Source organism: Moschus berezovskii, chromosome X (genome assembly GCF_049115385.1).
Source record: "Moschus berezovskii isolate FMDL1 chromosome X, NW_MosBer_1.0, whole genome shotgun sequence".
Lineage (NCBI taxonomy): Eukaryota > Metazoa > Chordata > Mammalia > Artiodactyla > Moschidae > Moschus > Moschus berezovskii.
In genome coordinates this window covers 19,126,710-19,144,359 of record NC_142488.1, presented here as the reverse complement: position 1 = coordinate 19,144,359, position 17,650 = coordinate 19,126,710, and the positions used below count along the sequence as shown (strand labels likewise).

Genomic DNA, 17,650 nt, shown 5'->3' with positions numbered 1-17,650 from the left:
TAGCCTCAGTCCCTACCTCGCCTAAAACAAAGTCTTACTCTGCATGGAGAAGGGCCTTAAGGCTGTGGACTGAAAACACTGGAGGGTACCCCCTGCAGTTGAGGGAAGGCGTGAGGGAGCTCTGCCTCTGAACGAGGGGCAGAAGCACTTTGAAGGTGAACCCCCAACCCTCAGACCCCATGTGCAGGCCCCATGTGCATCCCAAAGACTGAGGATCAGAATATTCGAGAACCCATTCTCCCCCAGCATGCTAACAAGCCTCCAGGAGTAACAACAGTGGATTTCAACAGGAAGAGCTACTAGAGACAGGTTCTCTCTGGGGAACAGTAGAAAGGGAACCCCTAAAATCAAGGGTGGGGGGGGCAAAAATGATCACCAGAGGAATTTCCAAGTTTCTAATGTCCTTGGGACCAATACACGGCAACATAGCCCAACTGTTGACTAAATTAGCATAAATCCTGCAGTAAGGGCTCATTTATCTTAGTAGCTACTACCCTATATAGAATGTCTGGCTTTCAATCCAAAAAATACAAGGCATGCCAGAAGGCCACAAAATGCAGTCTGAAGAGGCAAAGCCATCATCAGAACCAGATGCAGATATGACAGAGTGTTGAAACTGTCAAACACATAGATTACCTAGGTCTGTCCACTGAGTGCCCTTCATGTGCCAGGTGCCATTTTTAGAATGCACTTCACAAGGTCTCTGCCCTTAGAGAGTATATATTCTAACAGAGGAAAGAGAGCATGAGAACAGACAAGCAAAAAAATCATAGAACATGAAACATGCAGCAGAGAAATACAGGAGGGCGAAAGGATCGAGTGACTGGGGGAGTATGTGAGCTGTTTCTGTTTCATCCAGAGTCATCAGAGACGGCCTCGGGGGCAAGGTGACATCGTTGCTCACACCTGAGTGATGAGGAGGCTTCTCTATGACTAAGGGCCATCTGAGTACAGAAGAGCAAGTGCAAAGGCCCCGAGGCATGAACAACCTTGGATCCCCTCAGCTTTAGAAGGTTACAGCACTATGGGGATGTTGCTGATGAGAGTGACCCTTGCAGCTGTCACTGTCAAGGCTAACCCAGAGAGGAAGTAGTGCGTGGGTTTCTTCCTGCTCTCATTCTTCTGTTTTTTAAACACAGACAGGAATTACTCCTCTCTTCCTACATTTTGAGGGACAGTGAGAGTTTATTATTTAATAAGTAATAAACTTTGTCAATAGCCACTTCAGGACCTGGCATAGAGTGAAAAGGAATGTGAATTTGCTGTTGTGAGTAGAAGTCTTATTCTTTATCCATTAAGGGAGTGTTACTTACTCCTCTTCATAATTGTAGAGAATGTGCATAAATTCAGCTAATCCTCACCCCCAGACCCCCACCCCAAATAGTGATTATTCCTCATATTACAAACAGGAAAATTGAAACCAGAGAGGTTATCTGACTTGATGAAGACTGTAGCCCTTCTTCGAATGATTACCTTATAAGAACTAACTGGAAGGATGGGTATTCTTAAAATGAGCCTCTGGTGAAAAAAAAAAATCATTTAATTCTTGTGGTAACTCAGTTTATGGTAGAGTGTTGGCTAGTGAAATTGCCCAGGGAAATGGATTTAATAAATACACTGAATAATCTATCATTTGCTCATTTGTCATGAGAGCTTAAATCAGAGGAAGATTGGTAGCTTAAATAGTTTCAACATCCCAATTCCCTCTGCTGTCTTATTACTGCATATATTACAATGTGACATTGATACTGTGAAGACAGTGTTGCCTGGTAGTTGCCAATGCTCAGCATTCTGGAAATCAGCATTTGTGATCACAGTAACTGTATGTCACTGGTACCAGTCTACTGTTTTATAGAGTGCAGTTTTCACCTGGCATGCATTGGGTCCACGTAGAGCTCTTTAATACTCAGAAACTTTGCTGGTCCTGCTGGTGTGCTGGGGTAGGCTTTGAATGTGATTGGTAGCTTTTAAATATACGCAGTACCGTGAGTGTTGATGCTGCCAGCACGAGTGGAAAAAAGTATTAAATACTTTTGATAATTTTTTCTATAATAATGCTTTGTTAAGAATAAATGTCATAATATAAATAAACCATATTAAGTACATGATTTGAGAGGGAGAACTTTATATATTCATTGATTTCTGGTTTATTTATTTATTTATTTTTGCCATTGCCATTAGAGAAAAGAAAAAAAAAACTTTCCCACAGGCACCTTTCTTGACAGAACCAAAAGTTTGCTCATGTTAAGTAATGAAATATTCATTGAAGGAAATGTAGTCTGGGTGGGGTATTCTCAAACAATAGTAATAATTGAGTACCTCTTGTGTACATAGTTCTCTTATCTATACCATTCATGGTACTATATTGTTGTTGTTCAGTCACTAAGTCATGTCTGACTCTTGCGACCCCATGGACTGTAACCCACAAGGCTCCTCTGTCCATGAAATTTCCCAGGCAAGAATACTGGAGTGGGTTGCCATTTCCTTCTCTAGGAGATCTTCCTGATCCAGTGATTGAACCCATGTCTCCTACATTGGCAGGTGGATTCTTTACCACTGAGCCATGAGAAAAGCCCCATGGTATTACATTTTGGGTAGGGAAAACAGTGAATTCTTATACAACACTTTCCACAGACCAGAGAGGTTAAGTAACTTGCCCAGGAGAGAGCAGATAGTCAGCGCCAGAGCTGAATTTGAACCTGTGCGTGGTTTAACTGGAATCCATGCTGTCTCACTCCAAACTGTACTATGATACAGGGGTACAGGATTGTCAGGGTGGCTTTGCCTACATTAAAACAACAACAACACAGATCTTAAGTAGCACGAGGGATCCCCTAATTTGTCGGGTTCTAAGAACCTGCTAGGAACCTTTGCTGAGCTGGGTATTAGGCTACTGAGAGATTTTGTGTGTGTGTGTTTTAATACATAGCCACATTTGCTTGGAACCGCGACTTCCTGTGAATGCCTTATGAAGTTATTTGAACAAGAGAAATAACCATATGAATTTTTAAAAAGTTTCTTGAAGTATATTGATTTTTAAAAATGGATGCAATTAGTAGTTCTCACGAGTCCTAAGAATGATTTATCCTGGCATGCATTGGGTCTGTGTAGAGCTCTTTAATACTCAGACACTTTGCAAGTCCTGCTGGTGTGCTGGGGTAGGCATTGAATGTGGCTGGTAGCTTTTAAACATGCGCAGTACCATGAGTGTTGATGTTGCCAGCACGAATAGAAAAATGTATTGCTTTAATTGAACAAACAGGTGGTATTTAGTCTTTTGACTCCCTTTACATTTAATCTGACTGCTCACAGTTTCTGGGAGGGCAGGAGGGAGGGAGTAGGATTTGACCCTCTTGTTAATCAGTAAGATCCTGACAAACTGTGCCATGTGGATTCTGAGGTCTGATGGTGACCTCCTGCTGCTGCTTCTCCCACTTGCAAAGGGAAAACAAAACACAACCCAGGAGATTCTGAAGTCAGATGATGGTGTACCCTGAGTTTCTCAAACACTGTTGTGCCTCCCAACCTTCGTGATCTGTCCTTTCCCATCTTGCGAAAGTGCAAATTTGGGCTCGGGAAGTCTTGGCCAGGAGCGTGGGGAAAGGCTGAGATTGATGCTTCTTTTAGTAGCCAGAGTAGAACTGACCCTTTTCACCCAGCCCTCTATTTGGGGGCTGTCTTGGCCCCCTGAGTCACTTGGAGAAGTTTGAATACTATGGATTTCCAGACCCCACTCCAAACTAATTGGATTAGAGTCACTGGGGCTGAGTTCAGCCAGGTATTTAGGGTGAAAAAAAAAAGCTACTGAAGTGATTTCATGATAAATCTGTCACCTTTGGTTTTATTGTGAGGGGGAGAAGGGGGATAATGACAGCTTTGAAAACTTCACTGTTGGAATCAGATTGAGATGTTTAAAGACAAACTTCCTGACATCCTAAGAGCTTCTTGTTTGACCTAAACTATGTGAGAAATCTTAGCATCTCCCCAACACACAAGGGAATCGGCCACTTCTTTAAGATTGTGCGCAGACTGCTTTAAATCAGGGCACACAGAGAAAAAAGCAGAGTACTTAATGGTTAGTTTGCTGATCTGCTTAGCATTAGATAATGTCTGTAAGTGCTTGTGGAGTGCATCCAGGGAAGCTGGGGCCCAAATATGGAAAAGAGTAGTCATGATTATGAGGTAGGACTTACAGTTACCATCGCGAATATTTGAAGTGTTGTTTCAGCTCTTTCCTCTACTCCTGAGTTGGAGTTGCATTTCTGGGACATTTGGAGAGCCAGGACAAGCAGGAGATCTGGGCCATGTCTTCCTTGTGATTAAGCATCCACTCCACGGTGGGTTTCTGTGGGTCGTTTCTTTCACAGAGTGACTTTGTTTTGTTTTGATCACTGAGACTCTCTGGGAACTGGCTTTTAAACATTTCTTAAGTTTTTCTATTAATCTTTTCCCCTGAGATCCTGCAGGCAGATCAGACATTTGGTGGAAATGATCTTGCCAGCATTCCTCCAGTTATTGGGTCCCTTTAAAAGTGTGCAGTCTTGTTTTAAAATCATGTGTTTCCCATTCTAGTTGCATTTGTGACTTTTGGTACCTCAGCTCCTTACCTTGTGTAAGGATTAAAGAAAACAAGGACAACTCCGTAATCAGGGGGAAAAAAAAGGCATCCCCACTCTTCCTTTTCTGAAAGCTGAGACATGGTGAAAGAGATGACATGCATTGTCACCATTACCTTCTGTGTCAGGGAGCATTTGAGCCGAGAAGCTGAAGTGCTCAGTGTGGTTGCCGATGAGGGGTTTCTCACAGGGTGGCGTGTACGTGTTGTAGGTGCCTGTGTCTCTTGCTGGACCTGAGATCACTCTAGGCAAGTGGGTGTGGATGAGAGCCAGGACACTCGGGACCTCATTGGCTTGCCTACCCCCAAAGTCAATGACACAAGTGACCTATAGAAGAAGCTGGTGTCCTTCCCCAAAGAGAAAGAGCAGACCAGTTCAGTGGGTGTCTGCTGAGTGTCTGTTATGTCTGGAGTGCTCTTTTCGGCCCTGGAGTCTAGCCTGAAGAGACAGACCCCAAAACATGGTTTTTCAACCCACCAGGGAGCCCAAAGGGATGGGACCCAAGAGCCAGTGCGGGATGAGCAGGATATTAGTGAGGAGGATAGCTGGAGCTGGAGTGAGCAAGAAAGTGGGTGTAGTGTGCTCAGAGGCTGTGGGGAGACAGTTGGATGAGTTTCTGGGAGTGAGCCTTGCCAGTGAGTGAAGTGGGAAGTGGGAAAAGTGAGGCTGGCAGGTGACGGGGATGTCGCATCCCTTTCTAAGGCACTTGGATTCTGCAGTGAATTGGGACACACTGAAGGAAGGATTTTAAGCAGGGACATGCTTCCGTCAGCTGTGGATGAAGGTAAAGGCTAAAGGCCCTTCAGCCTGGGACTTCTCCTGAATGAACATCTGCTCCCGTATAGCTTTTTTTTTTTTAGACAGCTCTATTGAGATCTAATTTACATACTGTAAAATTCACCCATTAGAAGTGTCCCATTCAGTGGTTTTTAGTATATTTACAGAGTTTTTTTTAACCATCACCATAGTCTAATTTTTGAACTTGTCTATCACCCCCCGCCAAAGAAACCTTGTGCCCTTTTGCAGTCACTTCCATTTCCATGCCCAGCCCTAGGTAACTACTCATCTTTGTAACTTCTCCCTTTTCTTGAACATTAAGGGGAATGTTTTCTGTGAGTGTTTTATTAACTTTAAAGGAGTCTCTTTTGCCAAATTACAAACTCTTGCTCTTAGCTCCCCTGACTGTTCTTGTCAGCAGTGCTTTTAGCTCATCCCCCAAAGGCAGTGTGATCAGCTGCTAAAAGTGACATCAGAGACCTATGTTCTTACTGTCTGTTTTCCACTGTATGAATCTGGCAGTAGCTTCACCCAAAGACTGGTTTCTCTGTGGTCATCAGGCCATTGTAGGATGATAGACTTTGGCAATGGGGCCCTCTGCTTCCTTGTTCATTTATGTAGGAGGAGTCCTTTCCTGCAGCCTGATTGGGTGAGCTAGCTTCCTGTTGCTCACCCTGAACCAATAATTGGCTTACAATTAATTAGGCCCCTCTCTGAAGCTGGGAATGGGCTCTATGGGGGAATAGGTGGACACCTGTGACTAAGAGTGGTACCCGAGCATTTTTGAAGCTGACCCTAGCTTTCTGTCTCTGTGCAAAGTGTCATCAGTTCAGCTCTCACTAATTCAGGAGTTCATCATAGTCTGATCAGGGAATGCTCTGGAGTTTACCATTGGATGATGTCATAGTGTGGGCAGTGGTAACATTAACTTATGTGAGATATTAATGATTTAAGTCTCTTTAGAAAACCTGTTTGCTTTAGGATAGAATTGTTTAAATATGTCACTAGTAATAAATAATAGAAAATCATTCTTATCTAGTTATTAAATTAGCCCCTTGGAATCTCTCCTGGAGGAAAAAATAAAATAAAATCCTGTCCTGAATATGTCAGTTTTCGAGTTACCATATGAACTTGGAATTAACAAAAATTGACTTTCTTTCAAGTATAATCCATGCTTCACTAAGCCAAATAGACATTCTGCCAGTTATTTGGACTTTATTAAATTTGCTTTATATGTAGTAAGAAATCAGGGTAGGCCTGTGCTTTGCACAGTCATTTATTTGATTATGAGCTACATTTTCAAGTCTATTGTGGAGTGAGGTTTGTCCCCATGTAAATACTTAGTGTTTGCTGGTGCAGCTCTTAATGGTGAGAACGGATGTTGAAGAAAGCAAACACCATATGCCCTTTGTTCCCCGTGCATGTCCCCTCCTGGAGGCTGGGTGGAGTGTTTCAGCTGTCTCGAATAATCTCCATTTTGCTGTGACTGCAGACTTTGTGGTTCTCCAGCTCTCTCCGATGTTAGTTACAACTTCTTCCTAATTAGGTGGCTCTTCTTCCTCTTTCTCCCCCCGGGGTCATAAAGGTTCCACACTCTCAAGTGCCAGAGACTGGATTAATTTGGAAAAAGTGTATTTCACTCGATTTGTGACAGAAATAAGCTCAGAGAGAGAGGAAAAAAAAACCAGCCAGTGTGAATGTGTAGTGGGAGGGGCGGGCGGGCGGGCTGGGTACAGGACAGGATGCTTAGAATAATTCTGCTGCCAAGTGAATCAGAGAGACTCGTAGTTCTCGCCGAGCACAGCACACACTCCTGCCCAGAGTTCAGACACAGTCAGCCCACACTCACCATTTCATACCCCACAGTATGGAGCTTTCCACAGCCAAAGCCCCGAGCGCTGCTGCCGATGCGTCTGAGATTGTAAGTAGGCCATACATCTGTTTCAATTGTTATTCCGTCTGCATCTTTTGTAGCCTGTTGCCTGACTACTCTGTAGACTGGGAGGGAGGCATGATGGGGAATTCGGTCCTGGCTCAGTCCTTCCACGGTGGTGAGCAACACCGCTTTCCATTTGGACCCAGACGTTTGAGTTTTCTTGTTTGTGGAGGAAGGGAATTTCTTCCCCAAGCCCTCCTCTGTGACAGAAGTGGCTCTCGGCCAATGGTGGCGTCCATAAAGATTTTGAACAGTCCTGTCACCTGGTGGGGTGGCTCTTTCCTTCTCCTGACTGCTATCAATAAGTTTTTTCCAGGGAACACGGCATACAAGACAACCCCAGCCAGCCAAGCCCACCCGCGAACTCCCAAGCCTGCAGGTGGCCCTTTCACGGGTGAAGTGTCCCTGGCAAGGGTTGGGAGCAGGTAACATTTCTGAGGCAGCTGGCAGAGTTGGGAGGCTGGGATGAAGGCAGGTGTGGAGTCCAACTTTCCTATGGTGGGAAGAAACGATGGGACAGGAAGGGGGAGTAAAATGGGGGAAATAGGACAGAAAGAGCAGGGTCTTTTCAGACCACCGACCTGTTCCTCAGTGCCAACCCAGGTGGCACACGAGGCTCAAGTCCTCACTCAGCTAACTGTAGCCTGGGGCCACTCACAGAAACCTCTTAAGTTGTACGTTTCTTATTTGAAAGTTGTGATCGTTGCACTTCATGGAAATGCTGGCGTATTTGGAGTGATGATTGTGAAAGTGCTTGGCACATCATAGGCCTTCCCTAAACCATATATTTTGCCCTCCTTACCCCATCTCCTTCCTTAACGGGATACTAGACCACTGATCCAAGAAGTGTGCTGGACTATGAAATGCCGCCTGTGTTGCTGTCCCCAGCTCATTTGGGGGCAGTCATTGTGGCTGTTGAGTTCTCGTGGTTGGTGTCATAGGCTTATCTTACTCGGCCATTGGGCCTGGTTACCCTTTTATTCACCGGCACATAACTCCCCAGAAAAGGAGGTCTTGGGGAGAAGTTGTGAGTGGGTCATGCCCATGTGCCACAGATCTGTTTGTGTCACAGACTATGGAGGCTGGGGATCCAAGTGTCGTGAGTCCTAGAGAAAAAGTGACCATTCAGAAGTCATTTCTTGTTCAGCTTTGAGTTTCTGAGTTATGAATACCTGTATTCAGCTGGCACAAGGGAGAAGATAAAGAAAGGATAGACCTCACAGAACACTGCTCAGCAATGCATGTAATTTCGGATTCAGAAGTAGGTATAGGGCACCGTCGTGTTGACTTTTCACCAGTTGTTTTGGTCAACCTGTTCATGGATTTAGGCAACCTCCTGTGCATGGATCAATTCTCAACTGCCTTTGCACCATTATGTGTGTTTGCTTGTTTATGGGACTTTCTAGAGCCTGTCTTGTTAATTAGTTTTACTATGTGCTTTATATTTGCTGACTGTGAGCTAATTGCTAGGAATAGTGTTCCCTTGTCAGTTACAAGTTCTCCCACCCCTTTCTCTCCATTGAATTCCATGTATTTTATCTCACATGTAGACTCAAATTCTTTGTCTCTAGCTGGCAAGACTCCTCAATAACTGTATCTGTGAGCTCTGAGACAGTGGTAATGTTTATTACTGATTTTGGAGACATCATATCATAATCTGCACACTTTGTTTTGTGTGCAGTGATTTAAGGGTGCGCCATTCCCCTTAACCATCATCAAAGTCATGTGTCACAGTGTACCAACTTTCAGTAGCTCTCTCTTGCTCTTCATTGGACTCCATCTTCTTGCCCATGGCTGGCTGTGCCTTGTGTGGTCTGGCACGTGCCTGCCTCTCCAGCCTCATTGTGGTCACCCTCCCACTTGGCCACTTCCTTCTCCCCTGGGCCCTAGCCACCCCAGCTCCTCCTGAGCCCTTTCCTGCTGCTGGTCTCTGGCGCTTGGGGTGCTGTCGCTGGGGAGCACCCTTCTCTGGCTGTTGCTTGGCTGTCTCTTGTTCCACTCTCAGGTGTTAACTCAGAGAAGCCCTCCTGGGCCATCTTATCTAATGGGACTTCCTCCATCTTAGGTTTCCTTTCTCCTTTCCTGTCACATCGCCATATCTATTTCTTGCAGAGCGCTTACATCACAGCCTGTAAATCTCTTGTTGCCTCACTGATTTTTTTGGCACTTCCTACCTCCTCCATTGGAAGTTCAGCCCTGGTGCGGGAAGAGGTCTTGTCTGTCTTATTCCACTGTATCCCCAGCCCCTAACTCCATTCTGAACACTTAGTAGATGCTTAACAAATATTTGTTAAATAGATAGAGACTTTGGATGAGGGGTACAGTGGAGGCCTTTTAAGTAGTGTGTTTCTACAACTTGATAAAGTTAGTTCCCGTTTTCTGTGCTGGACTCTCTCATGTGCCTCCATCATTGCTCTGGTACTTTGGGAGCACTCCAGACCCTAGGACCCTGTTTCCCTCTCCTGGCAAGCCCATGGCTAGTATCTGGAGTTGCCCTCTAACTGTTGTAAGCATCACTTTTGTTCTCAAAATGAGAACCACCTGTCTTCAAAGTGATTTGCTTAAAACAAATACTTATTTCTCTTAAGACCTTCCTCCCCTTCTGCCTTTCACCACCTCCTGCCAAGAATAATGGGAAAACCCTCTTATCTTGGAAAGTGGTTTTTTCCTCTGCTCAGAATCCGCAGCTGGATGATTTATCACCCAGTGTGCTGGGCAGTAGCTTCCCTGCTCTGCCACTCTCAGGCATCAGAGGCTTGAAGGGGTTCCATGATGGGGGCTCAGCCTGGATACTGCCTGTCTTTGTATATTTCCTTTAAGCGTCCTTCCTACAGATAAGGAGCCTAGCCCAGGGCACCAAGTAAATGGCGGCAGGACGGAGACAAAGTTCTCTGTGGTGGACTGTTAGCCAGACCATTGATCCTTTACACCAACTCCAGGAGGTAAATAATATTACCCCCCATTTTAGAAATGGTGAGATAGAGGCTCACAGAGGTTATGTAGATTGTAACCGGCCAGGATCAGAACCCAGTTCTCCTGGTTTCCAAATTCTATTATTTGTTAGTGTACTCAGTGTTTCTTAGGCTTTGTTTTTCACTGTGTCCTGCAGTTTTTAAACAGGTCTGACAGCCTGGTAGACATGTGTACATGCAGACACACACATGCAGATGCAGAACATCTCCTGAAGCAATAGTTGCCTTCATTGCATATGATGCACTCTTTTCTTCTCTATTCTTTTTAAAGAATGCTGGTCAGGGTACAGCAGGATTCCATTCTGTTTTTAAAGCTGAATAATTTTTCGTTGTTTTTATGTGCCGTGGTTTCTTTATCCATTCATCCATAACTGGACAGTGAAGTTGTTGCGATATCTTCATTGCTATGGGCTGGTGGGAGACAGAAACGGGGAGATGCTGTTCAGTGGGTATGAAGTTCCAGTTATGCAAGATGTGTATATTGTAAAGTTCTGCTGTACAGCAATACTGTATTGTACACTTAATTTTTAAGAAGGGAGTTCAAGTGCTCTTACCACCCCGTGCCCACATACAAAATGCTGGTGAGGGCCTTCTAAATTGATTGCATGGTCCACTAATTGACAGCAGTCTGGAGTATGGAAACTGGCAAACACTAGTGTAGGTGATGTGTAGTATATGTTTGCTTTACATAGAGGTTTACGCGATGTAAGCTACTTTCTAAAATGACTGTGAAGTATAGCATAAGAACACATATAAAATGCACATAAGAGTGAGCTGTTTGAAGTTTTGGAAACTGAACATATCTGTGTAACCATCAGATCAAAACACACACCGCTGATTTTAGCTTCTTTGATTCAAGACAGGCAGACGTGGAGTACAACAAGAAACAGATATGCCCACAATTTGTTCTGAATTATGCACATCCAGCTTACTTGATGGAATTTCTCTTTTTAGATCCATATTTTGTGTTTCTGGTGATGGAACCAGACTGGTATTTTAGATCTAACAGCCACCCAAGGAATGGAACAAGGTTTCTGTAGAGATCATCAGAAATGGGCAGAAAAGGAGGCTGGCTGAACATGGGCCTGGTGAAATATGAATGAGGAAGAGGAGGGAAGGGCAGGACCTCACAGTGGGATATGGAAACATTCAAGTGTGAGGATTTATGGTGATAATAATTGAGACCAATTTTACTGAAATTGACGATGGGAAGGAGGGTGTGAGGGAAGGAAGGAAGGGAACTTGTGATTAGAGTCCCAGCCCCCTAGAAGCCAGTGAACTTTTGTGTGAAATAAGGAACGTCTACCTCTCATGGTAAGTGTTGACTTTTAGAGAAAATTGTTTTAGCACGCCAAAGCAAACTGCTTATTTCTTGGTGAAAGACATAAATGCATCTCAGTGCAAAAGCAAGCTAGAGTTAACACAGCTTTTCAGCTTTCGTAATACATGTGTTCTGCAAGCTGTCTAGGTGGACAGATTGTACACAGCTCTTTGTAATGGGATGTTCATGGAAATGAAAGAGAGCAAATACTTTACTGAGCTTTTAAACATTACATGCTCTTACAAAATTTTATTAATCAGCACCCTTGTTGAAATACAGTAATAGCAAATTTTGTCAAACTGCAACCGTTTCCTTGAATCAGGATGTTTGGAATAATAATAAAGTCCTTTAACTTTGTGGATTAGAGAAGCTCTTACTCATTGTTCATACTTGTGAAAGAGACTTGGAACTTTTATACATTTGGTATATGTTTCCTGGCATTCTTGACTTGTGGTGCTCACCATGGGTTTGTGCTTAATTCTGCAAGTGTTGTGACTGTGTTTGTGCAAGAAAAGTCCTGGGGCGCGCACACACAGACACACTGGCACAGAGGAGGAGCCCCGCTGGGGACAGGGAGTAGGTGTGTCTGACTTATTCTTTGCTTGGAGTCGAGTGTCAAGCCAGGGCACTAAGTACTTGCTAGATGAATGGAGGGAGAAAGGAAAAAAAAAAATCGTAGCTAGCATTTACTCGTGTATACTGTGTGTTTTGCCTCTTTTAGCTGATCTAATCATCAGAACCAGCCTTTGGGGGTGGACTTTCCTGGTGGCTCAGACGGTAAAGAGTCTGCCTACAATGCGGGAGACCCGGGTTCGATCCCTGGGTCGGGAAGACCCCCTGGAGAAGGAAATGGCAACCCACTCCAGTATTCTTGCCTGGAGAATCCCATGTATAGAAGAGCCTGGTGGGCTACAGTCCATGGGGTCGCCAAGAGTTGGACACGGCTGAGCGACTTCACTTTCACTGTGAATATCCTTATCTTTAGAGTGACTTCATGTCCCTGTTTGCTGGAGGACTGCCCAGGTATCTGCCTGTTGTCCTGGCATGGACATCAGTAGCATCCTTTTTACTCCGAAATGTCTTGGTTCAGATGATTAATTCTTTCACTCTAAAATTTTCTGGTTTGGATAGACAGAGGAGGAAACTGAGGCACAGAGAAATTGCATGACTTTCCACAGTCACCAGCCAGTTGGCAGTAGTGCTTGGTTTCTTCCTAGAAGTCTGACTCCAGATCTTGTCTCTTGACCATCAAGTTCTGCTGCTTTGCACCTTAGGTCAAGGAACATGCAGTATAAAAACAATGTTCTTAATGGTTCAGATCGCCACTATGACGTGTGACTCAGGGAGGGAAGAGTGTGCTGGCCGAAGACCCATTGCAGTTCTCTGTGTGCATTCACCAATACATCTAGACAATGAGAAGCTTGGGGTGATAATGCTATTCCTGTGTGTGTGGTGCTTCGTCATTTACAGAACCCTTTCTCCTCCAGTATTGTGTTGAAACTTCTTGTACACTCTGGGGCGTGGGTGGTGGTATTTCCATTTTAGGAAGAAGGATGCAAGATCAGCAGGCTGCTGTGGTCACCTGCCTGAGGTTTTACAGCCAGAAAAGGAGCTGATCCAGGATTCAACTCAGATATTCTGCCTCTATCAGCAGTGGATTTTCCATATACCAAGCCATGCCTTATGCAGCTATTTGATGGTGCTGCCTTTAAAAAAAATTTTTAATTGAAGTACAGTTGATTTACAGTGTTGTGCCAGTCTCTGCTGTACAGCACAGTGACTCAGTTATACACATATAGACATTCTTTTTTAAAAGATTTTTTCCATTATGGTTTATCGCAGGATATTGAATATAGCTCCATGGGCTGTACAGTAGGCCCTTGTTTATCCATCCTGTAAATAATAGTTTATATCTCAAGGGTGCTGTTTGTGGAGCATGAAGATGACACCTGAAGATTCATTAACCCCAACACAGGACTTCTCAACCTTGACACTGTTGACATTTTGGGCTATTTTCAGGCTCTTGTGAGGCTGTCCTGTGCACTGTGGGTTGTCTAGCAGCGTCTCTGACCTCTACCCACTAGACACCAATAGCACACAGCTCCTTTCCTTACCTAGTCGTGGCAGTGAAAACTGTCTTCAGGCACTGTCAGCATGCACCCTGGGACGCAGCTGCCCCTGGTTAGACCTGTCTTTCCCTCTCCCTCTAGTTTCTGAAGCATCAGAAACAGTATTGAAAGCCCCACAAAGGGACGGAAGAAGAGGACAAGCGACACATTTCATGCGGGAATTTACTTCCACAGAAGAACATTGGGTTCTTATCCCAAGGAAGGATAAGATAGCCAGCATTTTAGAAATCACACAAAAGTTTTTTAAATAAAAAAGTTAGAATAGAGATGAATTGAAATATGCACATTAAAATCTCCTGTAATCCAGCTGCCCAGAGATAACTATAATTTACAGTCTGCTCTTGCTCCTCCTAACCTTTTCCAACACATGTATGAATATGTGTATCATTTTCCAAATAGGATTGTGCCACAAATGCTGTTAAAATCAGCTTTTTAAAAAGTCTTAAATGTGCCACCAACATCTTTCTGTATCTATGCTGTTGAACTGCAGAGAATTTCATTGTACGGCAGTGGTATAATTTATTCACTCAGCTTCCTGTTGTGTACATTTGTTTCATTTCCAATTTTGCTTTTGCTGTTACATGCAAAGCTCTGATGAGGATTCATGTGTGTGCATCTAAGCCCTTCACAGCTTTTTTTCCTTATAGAAATAAGGAAATTTTAGCATCTAATGAACAAGATACCCAATTTATAATGTGCTGAATTGTATTTTGATTATATTACGTACTTTTGCCCCTTAAAATTATGAAAAGTGCACTGATAAAATTTTAATTATGCACTCAACTTGCAGAATGCAATGTGGAAAGTTCTTTGGTTTTCTGATTAAATGATGACTAATAAGACACCATTTAGATTTCATGCCTTCTTCATGAAAACCACTCTTAACTGTATCAGGCTACTTCCTGAGTAGGAATTACAGCTCATTGACAATCAGTAAGTCTTTTAAGACTCTGTTCACTGCTGAGAGCAATTTAGGGCTAAGTTCTCATGAATTCTCACTGCTCATATATTTTTCTTATATGTGTTTAAAATGGGAAAAAAAACACCCCACCTAATGGTTGAAGCACAACAGAAGAGCTTAAGTAGATTTCCCTACTTTACTTCCCTCTTGTTTTTTTTAATTCTCTAGAATTTTATTGCAACTACAAACAATAAAAACACAATTTTTAAAAAAACCCCACAAACTAGACAACATGCAAGGTCTGATCCAATTGGCTTTTTTTTTCAATTAATGATTCTTGCTATGTCTACTCCTTATTCTGTATAATTGGTGCCCTATTTGGGATTGTTTCTGGTCTTTCTTTTTTTCCTGCAACAAAGCACCCTATTTTATGTGTCCACCCATAGGATAAATGCCTCACAGTGGAGTTGTTGGGTTAAGTCTCTCCTTAGGATTTTCATAGATATTGTAGATATTGCTAAATTTCCCTTCCACCAATCGTATTGCCTTTCCACCTATATATATAGGGGGGCTTTCCTGGTGTCTCAGATGGTAAAGGTTGGGAAGATCCCCTGGCGGAGGAAATGGCTACCCACTCCAGCATTCTTGCCTGGAGAATTCCATGGACAGAGGAGCTTGTCGGGCTACAATTCATGGGATCGCAAAGAGTCGGGCACGACTGAGTGACTGACACTTTCACTTTCGTGTGTGTGTGTGTGTATCTCCTGACTTGCTTCCATTGTGTATTTTTTTCTGCCTGGCATAAACTATGGATTAATAAACTAGGGACACAATAGTTGAACCTCATCTATGGGAAGGGCCATAAACTAGATTAGGAGGAGACCTCAGTCTCCCTTGGGATTGGTTTTTGGCCTTGGAAGCACTTGTTGTGCTGTGCTCAGTCATGCCTGACTCTTTGTGACCCTTTGGACTGTAACCAGCCAGTCTCCTCTGTCCATGGGATTCTCCAGGCAAGAATGCTAGAGTGGGTTGCTACGCCCTCCTTCAGAGGATCTTCCTGACCCAGGGATCCACATCTCCTGCATTGCAGGTGAATTCCTTACCCACTGAGCCACTGAGGAGGCCTGGGGACACCTGGGGGGATATGTACTTACTGGTTTTCTTCTGGGATTGGCCTGGAACTGGCTTTTTCTCGTCAAGTATGGAGTAACAAGTACATGTGTGAAGTTGGGTGACGATACTCAGGTGGACAACTTTCTGGTGATGTTTGATGACATGTCTCAATTAGAATTGAGGTGGTTAGGAATGGACATTTGTTAATAAAAAGGTGACAGACCTTCAGGCGGCGTGCTCCTGAGACGACAGCGGCCGCTGTGGCCTCGGGGCTGGCATTCGTTGCCCAGAGCCCAGTCGGCGGCACGAAGAGGCGCAGCAAGGCCGACGTGGAGTGATACATCGCTTCCGTGCAGGGCTCTGCCCCGTCACCCCGGGAGAAGTCAATGAAAGGATTCTATTTTGCAAAATATTTTTATTTAAAAAATAAATTAAAAGGTGACAACATTTACTTCTCATTGGGTCCATGAGCTAGAAGGGCCTATCATTTAGCATTTGGTACAGTGTACCAAATGTAACATGTCAATATAATAAATGTAAATGTAATATGATACAATCATTTCATAATCATTTTCACTCCCCTTACATTTTAAGTGAAGTCTTTTCTGATGTTTTTTCCTTCTGTGTCTTTGTCTACTCGCTGGGGATAATTTTTTGTACTGTCCTTTTAAAAAACTGATAATCATGCTAAGTACTGCATTTTTGGTCTTTTGTTGTTTTATTATCTGTGACCAGCTTTGCCTCCCTAATCAAATGTTCACCATCCCTTGCTTTCTAGTCCTCAGAATCCTAGCATCGTGTTTGGGACATAAGTGTTTGGGTTGGCTGCTCACTTCAGGACTTTCCTTATTTCATGGGGCCTCTGGGCTTGGTGAAAGAGAACCATCCCTGGACAGTCTCCATTTTTTTGGCCCCCAGAACAGTGCTCATTAAGGTCTCTGTTGCCTCACTCTTCAGGGCCTTGCTTTCCTGCCCGGGGGAAGGCACAGCAAGGTGCCATCATTTTATTGTTTGAAGTCGTGGAGGCCGGCTGACATTTGAAGATGGTTCCGTGAACCCTGGTGGGCGCAGCAGCTGCCATGGCTCTGGGTAACAATATGAGGGGCCTGTGTTTTCTGAGAAGTCTGGGGGGTTTCTGATGGGTGCTTCAAATGGTCACTCACTGCAGTCTTGACCAGAATTTTTGAATTGGCGTGGGTGAGCCACCCTGAGGCTGAGATACAGAGAGGAAAGCAGGGCTGAGGGAAGCGACTTCTCCTGTCAGTGAGCCTGAAATTGGGGCAACTCTTGGTTGGAACCCCTTACCCAGCACTCTAGCTAATGTTAGGAGATTACCTAGGAACTTGGGGCCCCTGCCCTGAAGGTGGAAGCTGACGTCTGTTTAGGTTTGGCCTCCAGCGGGGCTCCCTGGGGGGACGAAGGGGCTCTCCTCTGCCTTCTCTTCTGCCCTCCAGGCCTCACACCCAGGGCCTGCTGACACGGCTCTCACGGGAGCTTCCAGAGGCATGGCTGAATTCGACCTCAGCAGCAAGTCTTCGAAAAGAAAGAAGCCACAGAACTTTATTTTTCTTATTGTTCAAGTAATATATTTTCTTTTAGAGCTAATAAAGAAGACTTTTAGGGGCAGGCAGTGTGATCCAAGGAAAATGGGCTTTGGCACCAAATGGTTCTGGGGTGGACTGTGAGCTCTGCAACTTTTTCCTTAAGGGACTGTTATGAGCTGAATTGTGTGCCCTCCCAAATTTTTATGCTGAAGCCCTAACTTCCGGTTCTTCAGAATGTGATGATATTTGAAGACAGGGCCTTTTAAAGGGGTAATTGAGTAAAAGTGAGGCCAAACTGATTGGTGTTCTTGTAAGAGTAGGGGACTGGCACACAGACACCA

The 17,650-nt window shown here is 44.2% G+C and overlaps 1 protein-coding gene across 3 annotated transcripts in view; it reads left to right on the top strand.

Annotated features, from left to right (window-relative positions):
* SH3KBP1 (SH3 domain containing kinase binding protein 1) overlaps positions 1 to 17,650 on the top strand; it is a 342,133-nt gene that overhangs the window by 70,865 nt on the left and 253,618 nt on the right. The window contains exon 1 of one of the 3 annotated variants that reach the window (XM_055438219.2): positions 7,160 to 7,314. The exons of the other annotated variants lie outside the window; for them this stretch is intronic. Coding sequence (XP_055294194.1) covers positions 7,261 to 7,314 — 54 coding nt within the window. The 5' untranslated portion in view covers positions 7,160 to 7,260. Of the gene's footprint in view, positions 1 to 7,159; positions 7,315 to 17,650 lie in introns of those variants that run through there. 3 annotated transcript variants of the gene reach the window in all.